General features: G+C 40.0%; 1 protein-coding gene across 4 annotated transcripts in view; it reads left to right on the forward strand.

Moving 5' to 3' along the window:
* ZBTB41 (zinc finger and BTB domain containing 41) overlaps positions 1-12,127 on the forward strand; it is a 39,505-nt gene that overhangs the window by 12,412 nt on the left and 14,966 nt on the right. For all 4 annotated transcript variants that reach the window (XR_015143016.1, XR_015143015.1, XM_086343219.1 and 1 more), the window contains exons 3-6: positions 1,383-1,590; positions 2,269-2,338; positions 5,780-5,927; positions 8,847-8,976. Coding sequence is in view for 2 of the 4 variants with exons in the window: in XM_086343219.1 (XP_086199345.1) it covers positions 1,383-1,590; positions 2,269-2,338; positions 5,780-5,927; positions 8,847-8,976 (556 nt within the window). In the remaining 2 variants the exon portion in view is untranslated. The remainder of the gene's footprint in view (positions 1-1,382; positions 1,591-2,268; positions 2,339-5,779; positions 5,928-8,846; positions 8,977-12,127) is intronic.

Here is a 12,127-nt window from a genome sequence, read left to right on the forward strand (position 1 = left end):
TTACTTGTCCAAGGTCACATAGCCTGCAAATTAAAGTGTTGTGATTCATGTCCAGGTGCCTGGATCCAGAGTCTCTGCCCCTACCATTAATACTGGTGTGCCTCTATAATGTGAAATTGTATATTCTGAATAATAATGTAAAAGGCTTTTAGTATAAGGTGGCTCAGTGGTAAAGAATCTGCCTGCTAGTGCACGAGACATAGGAGATGCGGATTCCATCCCTGGATCCGGAAGATCCCCTGGAGAAGAAAATGGCCACCCACTCCAGTATTCTCGCCTGGAGAATGCCATGGACAGAGGAGCCTGGAGGGCTACAGTCCACGGGGTTGCAAAGAGTCAAACGTAACTTAGCAACTAAACACACCACCACCACCATAAGAAGGAATATAAATAAAAATTAAGCCAAAATGTATCCTTTTATTTCATTTTTTAGTTGTCACTTTTCTTTTTGGACAAGCTGTGTTAAAATTTCTTTTTTTCAGTTTTTTTTATTGAACTATATTTGATTTACAATATTGTGTTAGTTTCAGGTGTACAACAAAGTTACTCAGTTTTATATATATATAAATTCTTTCCCATGATAGGTTGTTATGTGTGTGAGTCTGTTTCTGTTTGTAAATAACTTTATTTGTATTATTTTTTATATTCACCTGTTGTATGATAGGTGATTTTGTCATATTTGACTTACTTTGACTTAGTATGATAATCTCAGGGTCCATCCATGTTTCTGCAAATGGCAGTATTTCACCATTTTTTATGAGTGGGCAGTATTCCATTATATATATATATATATATATATACACATGTGTGTGTGTGTGTGTGTGTGTATACACGTATATATACATACAACATCTTTTTTATCCATTCATCTGTTAATGGACATTTAGGTTGTTAGGGCCTATAATTTAGGACATTATACTCAGAATATAATACAGATCTCACATTAATATGCCTCCACATGTCTGCATTATACCCGTTCATTTTGTCATTTTCTTACTTTTCTTTGTTACCTAAGTATGTGGGCTTTAGTAACTTCATGTTAAGCATGCAGTCAAGTCCAGGTGGTGTACTTGTGTCCTAACGTCTTAATAAGTTGGAGAAGTCTTATATGAATGGGCTGTAGTATAAATTTTGTTGAGTAATGCTAGATTTGTAGTACCCTTTCCAGATTTCCTTCTGTGGGAAGAGAGATGAAAATATATGAGCTATATAATATATTATGCTGCCTTTTGTGATATTTTTAAAAAGTCTGCTAATCTGTAAGTTTCTTTCAGCGTGTCTATTAAGTATACTGTTTATCATGAGATTTTATTCCACCGTCTAATTTCAGTCACTGTGTAGTAAATGTACTGAATTTAATTTTAGTTTCTGTCTCTTCATAGGGAAGTATGAGAGCCACACACGTGTTCACACAGGTGAGAAGCCCTTTGAGTGTGATATTTGTCACCAGCGCTATTCGACAAAGTCTAACCTAACTGTTCACAGAAAGAAGCACAGTAATGAAACAGAATTTCATAAGAAGGAGCACAAGTGCCCTTACTGTAATAAACTTCATGCAAGCAAGAAGACTTTAGCCAAGCATGTTAAGAGGCAAGTATGATCTTGCTTCCATAGTAGACTTTAATATGCCTTCTCATTTAAATATGTAGTGAGCCAAACACATCTATGGAGTGCTTGTCTCCAGTCCTTTGATTGCTTAAAATTTTCTAGATGACAAATTTTTTAAGAAAGGAACAGCAAATATTAGTTCATACTTGTGAGATTAAGTTTTTTGAGATTGCAACAAAAACAATCTATACTCTAGAAATTTAAGAAACAGCATTTTTATTATCCTTGGTTTTGTGTCTTGGGTTTTGACAAGTATATTTTCAACGTATATGATTATACAACTCCAGAAAACTTATTCCTCATACTCAGCTTTGTCTTTAGTATATAAAAATTTATGAGAGAATATTTATATTTAACTGAGAAATTAAATTTACTAAACTATGGACTAAAGTCAAGTGAGTTGCCTTGAAGATTCTCTGTGAATAGATAGGTTCCTGAATATATTTAAAATGATTATGTTTTAGTTTGACTATTTCTGCATAAATTCAGGCACACATTCATATATTAAAATGATAGCAATTCTTTAAATACTCAGATGTGCCTGTCTCTAATAAAGGAATCACTGCTTGATTCTTATAATTACTGTTAACATGTCAAATGGAGTACTGACTTAACTAATATCATCTCTTCCTAACAGTATTTTAATTTTTTTTCTGGTAGATTTCATCCTGAAAATGCACAGGAATTTATATCCATTAAGAAGACTAAGAGTGAAAGTTGGAAATGTGATGTAAGAGATTTTAATTTGTAGTAGAAAAACCCCAAATTAAATGTAGTGTGAACTTTTGTGAAAGTAATTAAATTTTAAAGTAATATAAACTTAGCTTATATCACTTTTAGAATCTTTTATACAGTGTTATTCTAATATTTTTACAAATTTGGATGATGGACCTGAAAAATAGTCATCCTAGATTTTATTTTTATTGTAACCACTATAACATGTTTCTATAGCTGTCTGTATAAACTGTGACATTACTGTTGCATATAATATAAAATGTTAGAATTTTCCCTCCACTTCTGATTATCAGTTGCTATATGTCAAACCACCTGAAAACTTGAAAGTGAAAGTGAAGTTGCTCAGTCATGTCTGACTCTTTGCAACCCCATGGACTGTAGCCTATCGGGCTCCTCCGTCCATGGGATTTTCCAGGCAAGAGTGCTGGAGTGGATTGCCATTTCCTTCTCCAGGGGATCTTCCCGACCCAAGACTCGAACCCGGGTCTCCTGCATTGCAGGCAGACGCCTTACCATCTGAGCCACCAGGGAAGCCCCTGAAAACTTAGTGGCCTTAAATTACTGTTTCACTTTCATTTTATCATTTTGGGGGTCAGTAATAGCAATGGGGCAGGAGTTCGCTAGGTAATTCTTCTGTCCCACGTGGTGCCAGCTGAAGTCACTCAGTTGTTTTCAGCTGGTAGGTGGTTTGTCTGGTCTGATCCGGTCTGGTCTGGTTTGGAGCTGCTCCCAAAGTGCCTCACTCACCTGGCTGGAAGCTGGTGTTGGTCTGCAGCTGGGAGCTCTGCCAGGCCGTTGGCCAGGGTTGCTTCCTGGAGCTGCTTGAGCTTCCTTCCAGCATGGCACCTGGGCCCCAGGAGGGAACGAGTGTTCTAGGAAGCCAAGGTGAGCAGTATCAGGCTTTTTACAGCCTCACCTTGGAAGTCTCACAGCACCACTTCTAGCATGTTCTGTTGGTCACTCAAGCCACTCCAGCCAGGGAAGATTTAAGGGGAGTGGAATCAGTCTCTATTTTACAATGATAGGAGAAGCAATGAATTTTTAGGTATTTTTTATTCTTCTATACCCTCTAAAGTCAGTCAGTTTAGTTCAGTTGCTCAGTCGTGTCCGACTCTTTGCGACCCCATGAACCGCAGCACGCCAGGCCTCCCTGTCCATCACCAACTCCCGGAATTCACTCAGACTCATGTCCATCAATTCAGTGATGCCATCCAGCCATCTCATCCTCTGTCGTCCACTTCTCCTGCCCCCAATCCCTCCCAACATCAGAGTGTTTTCCAATGAGTCAGCTCTTCACATGAGGTGGCCAAAGTACTGGAGTTTCAGCTTCAGCATCAGTCCTTCCAATGAACACCCAGGGCTTATCTCCTTCAGAATGGACTGGTTGGATCTCCTTGCAGTCCAAGGGACTCTCAAGAGTCTTCTCCAACACCACAGTTCAAAACCATCAATTCTTCTGCACTCAGCTTTCTTCACAGTCCAACTCTCACATCCATACATGACCGCAGGAAAAACCATAGCCTTGACTAGACGGACCTTTGTTGGCAAAGTAATGTCTCTGCTTTTTAATATGCTATCTAGGTTGGTCATAACTTTCCTTCCAAGGAGTAAGCGTCTTTTACTTTCATGGCTGCAGTCACCATCTGCAGTGATTTTAGAGCCCAGAAAAATAAAGTCTGACACTGTTTCCACTGTTTCCCCATCTATTTGCCATGAAGTGATGGGACCAGATGCCATGATCTTCATTTTCTGAATGTTGAGCTTTAAGCCAACTTTTTCACTCTCCTCTTTGACTTTCACTTTTCACCCCCTAACGTAGTTTTTCATTATTTAGGTAAATACTGTTTAAATGAGTCACCAGCTGTCATTTTGTCCTTTACTCCAAAGCCTCAGTTTATGACCGCATTCTCACCATTTCTCTGATCTCAGCTTCTAGGAATTGAAGTTAATTATTTGGATCTTATTATAAGATGGTTTCCTTACCTTACTAAGTTTTATCATCCTCACGTGTAAAATGATAATAATTGTATCTACCTCCTAGGTTTGTTGTGAGAATTAAGTAAAGTAATCCATGAATCACTTAGCTTTGTGCCTGGTATATAGTACATGCCATGTTGTTACACCTGGTGGATAGTACATTGTTATTACAGCAGCCTGTCCCCCCGCCCCCCCACCCCGCTTTCTAAATTTGATGTCTACTGGATTTTTTTTTTAAGTTTTATTTTATTTTTTTTAATTTAATTTTATTTTATTTTTAAACTTTACATAATTGTATTAGTTTTGCCAAATATCAAAATGAATCTGCCACAGGATGTGTTCCCCATCCTGAACCCTCCTCCCTTCCCATACCATCCCTCTGGGTCGTCCCAGTGCACTAGCCCCAAGCATCCAGTATCGTGCATCGAACCTGGACTGGCATCTCGTTTCTTACATGATATTTTACATGTTTCAATGTCATTCTCCCAAATCTTCCCACCCTCTCCCTCTCCCACAGAGTCCATAAGACTGTTCTATACATCAGTGTCTCTTTTGCTGTCTCGTACACCGGGTTATTGTTACCATCTTTCTAAATTCCATATATATGCGTTAGTATACTGTATTTATGTTTTTCCTTCTGGCTTACTTCACTCTGTATAATAGGCTCCAGTTTCATCCACCTCATTAAAACTGATTCAAATGTATTCTTTTTAATGGCTGAGTAATACTCCATTGTGTATATGTACCACAGCTTTCTTATCCATTCATCTGCTGATGGACATCTAGGTTGCTTCCATGTCCTGGTCTACTGGATTTTTTTAAAAGTTGTGTCTATTCTTCTTTCTGACCACTTTTAAGAGATAAACTTTCAAGTAATTTTTCTGAGGTTTTTTTATTCCAATTCCTAATCAAATATATGGCTGGTATGACATATAATTGATTTTCAAATATACATTTAATGGATTTAGAAATGTTGACCAGGATTAAGATTACTGTATAATCTGAGGAATTAGCCTATTAGAAATGTAAGATGTTGAAGTAATTTCTTACTATAATTCCTCCGGGGCTTCCCTGGTGGCTCAGTCGGTAAGTGATTTGCCTGCAATGTGGAGACCTGGGTTCATTCAAACCCTGGATTGGGAAGATCCCCTGGAGAAGGGCACGGCAACCCACTCCAGTATTCTTGCCTGGAGAACCCCATGGACAGAGGAGCCTGGCAGGCTGCAGTCCATGGGGCTGCAGAGTCGTGACAGGACTGAGTGACTGAGCACAGTGCACATAATTTCTCAAGGCGTTCTTTTTTTTTTTTCTGTACAATCAGTTGATTATACTTTTGGTAAGTTTTTTCTTTTGGGAGAAATTCCTGACTGCTTGAATTTATATGTTTATTTCTCATCAAAGCTTTATATTTTTATTTTAGATTCATGTTCCCTCACATTGTATGTGCGTTTTCCTTTAGATTTGTAAGAAATCTTTTACTCGAAGACCACACTTGGAGGAACATATGATTCTCCATTCTCAAGACAAACCTTTTAAGTGCACCTATTGTGAAGAACATTTCAAATCACGATTTGCACGGTTGAAACATCAAGAAAAGTTCCATCTGGGTAAGCAGATTACTTTTCTAGGAGCATCACAGCCAGTGTTGGTGAGCACGTCATGCTGGGGAGACTGCTGCTGCGGGACCGCTTAGGAGAGGAGCTCGTGTGAGGGGGCAGGGCTCTTGGAGACGAGTAAACGCTGGGTGTGTTTTGTTTTTGGTGGCGCTTGTGGTCGTGGTCAGAACTGCATTATTTACAGTTGATTGTCGGATAGGTTTGTGAGTGCCTGGGCTAGGCATTTTTGTTTGTTTGTTTTAGAAAAACCTCATTTTTCAGAAAGTGCAGTAAACTTGGTACACTTGGAACGCAGGGCTGTATTTGCTGAGTTTTCTGCCTCCTGCTAGTGGGCACAGTGGAGACTTGTGTTCCAGATAGGTGCATTTATGACAGCTTAATCCCAGTAATGAATTATCATCATCCAAGTAGCCTTTTCCCTGTCCTATTCACTGTTTTTATTGACAACTTGGATAAAAGATAATATACTTCATGTTTTATCAGTATGCAGCATGACATAAAGCTCGCAGCGGGAGTGGTAGCAGAAAATAAAAATGTAAAAAAAAAGTCTGTCAAAAAAGTTAAAACAAATTAACTTAAAATTAATTATGAATAAATACAAAGTTGTACATATGGGAACAATCTGACTTCCAGTCATTAGGAGTTGCAGAGCTGTAAAATGGTACAGAATCCAAAGGCCTCAGTTTTCAGATGGGCTTATTAACAGCAGAGACCTTTTAGATACTGTCTGAATCAGTAATGTCATATGACTGACAAAAGCAATGGTAGTTTTAAACGACATTAATGAAAACGTATTGTTCAGAATTAGGAAGGTCGTCATCTCACTGATTTTAAATTGATCTGGAACATTGCATTCATTTATGGATACCACATTCAGGATGCATATTGACATATATTCCAGAGGTGGGTAATTATGGCAACATAGGGCCTTAAGATCATGTCATCTGAAAAACTTTTGAAGGACCTTGAAATATTCTGTTTAGGAAAGGGAGACAGAACAGCTGTCTTCGGATATTCTCAAGGCTCTGTGTACACAGTGAGGAATACAGTTGCCCCTCAGTATCCGTGGGGGTTGGTTCCAAGACTTCCCCAGACACCCAAATCTGAGGATGCCCAAGTCTCTCCTATAAAATGGGGTAATGTTTGCATATAATGTGCAAATCCTCCTGCATACTTTAAATCATCTTTTGATTAGTTAAATAATACCTAGTACAATGTAAATGCTATTCAAATAGTTGTAAATACAATGTGGGTTTCCCTGGTAGCTCAGTGGTAAAGAATCTGCCTGCCAAGCGGGATACCCAGGTTCGATCCCTGGATCAGGAATATACCTTGGAGAAGGAAATGGCAACCCACGCTGGTATTCTTGCCTGGGGAAATCCCATGGTTAGAGGAGCCTGGCAGGCTACAGTTCTTGGGGTCATGAAAGAGTCAGACATGACTTAGCATGTAAACAACAACAAAATACAACATAGATGCTATGTAAATGGTTGCCAGGGCCTGGCAAACTCAAGTTTTGCTCTTTGGAACTTTATGGAATTGTCTTCAAATATTTTCTATCACTTCATGGGAAATAGATGGGGAAACAGTGGAAACAGTGTCAGACTTTATTTTTCTGGGCTCCAAAATCACTGCAGATGGTGACTGCAGCCATGAAAGTAAAAGACGCTTACTCCTTGGAAGGAAAGTTATGACCAACCTAGACAACATATTCAAAAGCAGAGACATTACTTTGCCAACAAAGGTCCGTCTAGTCAAGGCTATGGTTTTTCCTGTGGTCATGTATGGATGTGAGAGTTGGACTGTGAAGAAGGCTGAGTGCCGAAGAATTGATGCTTTTGAACTGTGGTGTTGGAGAAGACTCTTGAGAGTCCCTTGGACTGCAAGGAGATCCAACCAGTCCATTCTGAAGGAGATCAGCCCTGGGATTTCTTTGGAAGAAATGATGCTAAAGCTGAAACTCCAGTACTTTGGCCACCTCATGCAAAGAGTTGACTCATTGGAAAAGACTCTGATGCTGGGAGGGATTGGGGGCAGGAGGAGAAGGGGACGACAGAGGATGAGATGGCTGGATGGCATCACTGACTTGATGGATGTGAGTCTCAGTGAACTCTGGGAGTTGGTGATGGACAGGGAGGCCTGGCGTGCTGCGATTCATGGGATCGCAAAGAGTTGGACCCGACTGAGCGACTAATCTGATCTGATCTGATTTTCTATCTGGAGTTGGTTGGAAGTGCAGATTCTTCAGGGTGGTGTTCAGTGGGCAGGGCATAGCAAGTACACCATACTTCTTTTTCGCACATCCTTGGTCTACCTTTTGGTTTGCCCTTCAGTAGAATTCTGTCTTCTCTCCAGTCATTTGGTAAAACCATGGTGACATTTTGATTGCAGTTAAAGGTCAATATTACTGTAAGAAATTTGTGTTTAGTTTTTGTAAAACTAAACAGAAATGTGCCACAGTATTTTCAGTCTAGACAATATCATTACATTTTTTTGGTTATAAGGAGCAACAGTATATTTCCAAACCATGAGCTCTCTTAAGTCCTCTGTTTATCCTTTGAAAGTTTCTTATTACCTCTTTTCCCCCCGAACTTTGGTAGGTAGCATTTTTTACTTTGATCCAGTCTGATTTCAAGCTAGGAGTTGGCCATTTCAGTTTGTAAACCCATTGGTTTATTCAGCATTTATTATACCAGATGCCTGGTGCCATGCTCAGCTCTGGAGATCTAGAGGTGTACCCTGTCTTCTGGGACTAAACGGTCCCAGAAGGAAGGAGATAACTATAAATAGATAATTGGTTGTGTTACGAGATATGCACTAGTAGTGGGAGGTATGAATTTATAACATGTATTAAATTTAACCTAGGATCTGTTCATAAACTTTACATGCACACTAATTCTTCCTTTGTAGGTCCTTTCCCATGTGATATATGTGGTCGCCAGTTTAATGACACTGGAAATTTGAAACGCCATATAGAGTGTACTCATGGTGGAAAGAGAAAATGGACTTGCTTTATCTGTGGAAAATCAGTACGAGAAAGGTGAGGAATTATCTAAATACCCAGAAAAATCCTGATACTGTTATGTAGAAATAATCAATGAATATATTTTATAAGATTTAAGGTAAAATAAGATACTTGAATCATGCTTTAATTTGAAACTTAAGTATAAAAGAAATTACATAAATGTTATAGAAGGTGATACGAAGTCAGGATTTTCAAGTTTAGATGGTGAACTTAACAGAGACATCATTTTGTCTCTTTCTGAAACCCCACTAAATATTCATTAAAGGTTGTTTGTTCATTCATTCATTTTGAAGACATAAGCTGCAAAGACAGCAAGACAGGAAAGCCACAAGAGCAGCCCAGGTTTGGAAGCTCAAAAGCAGTATCGGTGGGAACTGACCTAGCAGGTCTGAGGAGGACAGATCCCAGAGCGGTAATGGAGAAATAGAGAGCCTTGTCTCCTTGCAGAGTCCACAGAAGGTGCGGGAACTGGCGGGCCCAGATGCCTCTGGAACCAGAGTGAAGGGCAGGGGGAGTAAGGACTGCTCTGCAAGTGAAGTTAGAGCGTTGGGTTCTCTGTCGCCTGCCAGGCCTGCTGCTGGACAGCCACCCCCCGCAGTGGCAGATAGCTGTGTGGAGTCATACAGTCGGACACACAGCAGTGAGCCCCAGTTACGGTACAATGCAGTGCACTGCCTACGATGTGTGCTACACGGCAGTAAGACAAAGAAAGGGAGCACTTACCTGAATGGGTGTTTCTGAGAGAGGGACGAGCGGAGGGGACCCAGGATACCACGGGAAAGTGTTGTCAGTGACGGGAGCGTTCTCCGTCTCATCCCGCACATAGCACTCTTCTTTAAACAGTATGTGCATACTAGTACACATACTAATCATACACATATACTCTTGTATGTAGAAGTATGTAGTTCTGCGCTTAGTATGTGGAAGTTCATTATTTTAAAACAATTGAAGTGACACTTTCCTAAAAGAACAAATGGGTACAGCGGCAGAAAAATCAGTATGCTACATTTATATGAAACTTGTATTTACCCGATTAGCAAAATATAAATGATATCTTATACATTATAAATTATTGTTTCCCTTAAAGGTCTTTCTGTAAAAGTAAAAATCAAACAGACTGAAAAGGAAAACAACCTTTCCATCTTTTCACTTGTTAGGGTCTGGGAATAGTTTTCCTGGTGGTGTGGGCCTGGAAGAGGAGACCCCCTACTGGTGGAGATCTGCCTTTAGTTCACATTCACCTTCATGCCCGCTGGATGTGGGGCCGAAATAAAACCAGGTGGTGGTGACAGTCAGAAGCCCGCATGGTCAGATATACTGTGCTTTCCTTTCTTTCCCCTCAAAATAACTTTGTCTGCCCTTCCTCAGCCTTTATTTTATGTATGTGGGAAATCTCCGAATATTAGAACTGTAGGAGATGCCACAGTGGTTAGTGATCCATCCACGGTTGGTAGGGCTGGAGGATTTAGGACTAGCAACAATTAATATCCTTTACATGGTTTCCCTGTTTACCATTGCCATCTGGAAATTGCAAGTATCTGTGAAGTTTTCTTTGGCTTAAAACATTACTTTAATAAGTTGTGAGCACATATTGGAAAGGAATAGTATTGATAAACTGGATTTCTTATATATTATTAAACTCTATCCACTAAAATTTACATCAGTTTTACTGATTTGTCACTAAAATTCAGTACTGACAATTGAGTATTTTTCATTTGTATGTCTTGGAAGTTTCAGTTCAGTTCAGTCGCTCAGTTGTGTCCAACTCTTTGTGACCCCATGAACTGCAGCACGCCAGGCCTCTCTGTCCATCACCAACTCCCAGAGTCCACCCATATCGAGTCGGTGATGCCATCCAACCATCTCATGCTCTGTCATCCCTTTCTCCTCCTGCCCTCAATCTTTGCCAGCATCAGGGTCTTTTCAAATGAGTCAGCTCTTCGCATCAGGTGGCCAAAGTATTGGAGTTTCAGCTTCAACATCAGTCCTTCCAAAGAACACCCAGGACTGATTTCCTTTAGAATGGACTGGTTGGATCTCCTTGCAGTCCAAGGGACTCTCAAGAGTCTTCTCCAACACCACAGTTCAAAAGCATCAATTCTTTGTTCAGCGCTCAGCTTTCTTTATAGTCCAGCTCTCCATCCGTACATGACCACTGGAAAAACCATAGCTTTGACTAGACGGACCTTTGTTATTAAAGTAATGTCTCTGCTTTTTAATATGCTATCTATGTTGGTCATAACTTTCCTTCCAAGGAGTAAGCGTCTTTTAATTTCATGGCTGCAATCACCATTACAGTGATTTTGGAGCCCAGAAAAATAAAGTCTGACACTGTTTCCACTGTTTCCCCATTTGCCATGAAGTGATGGGACCAGATGCCTTGATCTTCGTTTTCTGAATATTGAGCTTTAAGCCAGCTTTTTCACTCTCCTCTTTTACTTTCATCAAGAGGCTCTTTAGTTCTTCTTCACTTTCTGCCATAAGGGTGGTGTCATCTGCATATCTGAGGTTACTGACATTTCTCCCGGCAATCTTGATTCCAGTTTGTGCTTCCTCCAGCCCAGCGTTTCTCATGATGTACTCTGCATATAAGTTAAATAAGCAGGGTGACAATATACAGCCTTGACGTACTCCTTTTCCTATTTGGAACCAGTCTGTTGTTCCATGTCCAGTTCTAACTGTTGCTTCCTGACTTGCATATAGGTTTCTCAAGAGGCAGATCAAGTGGTCTGGTATTCCCATCTCTTTCAGAATTTCCCACAGTTTATTGTGATCCACACAGTCAAAGACTTTGGCATAGTCAGTAAAACAGAAGTAGATGTTTTCTGGAACTCTGTTGCTTTTTCCATGATCCAGCAGATGTTGGCAATTTGATCTTTGGTTCCTCTGCCTTTTCTAAAACCAGCTTGAACATCAGGAAGTTCATGGTTCACATATTGCTGAAGCCTGGCTTGGAGAATGTTGAGCGTTACTTTACTAGCGTGTGAGATGAGTGCAATTGTGCGGTAGTATGAGCATTCTTTGGCATTGCCTTTCTTTGGGATTGGAATGAAAACTGACCTTTTCCAGTCCTAGCAAACCACTAGCAAAGGAGGCTAGAGCTAAATTATTTGCTTTTTTAAAGAAAAGAGACATAATAAACATACTGGTACAACTAATCCAATAG

This window comes from Bos grunniens, chromosome 16 (assembly GCF_055505025.1).
Source record: "Bos grunniens cultivar Pamir isolate PY7600 chromosome 16, Bosgru_T2T1.0, whole genome shotgun sequence".
Classification (NCBI taxonomy): Eukaryota; Metazoa; Chordata; class Mammalia; order Artiodactyla; family Bovidae; genus Bos; species Bos grunniens.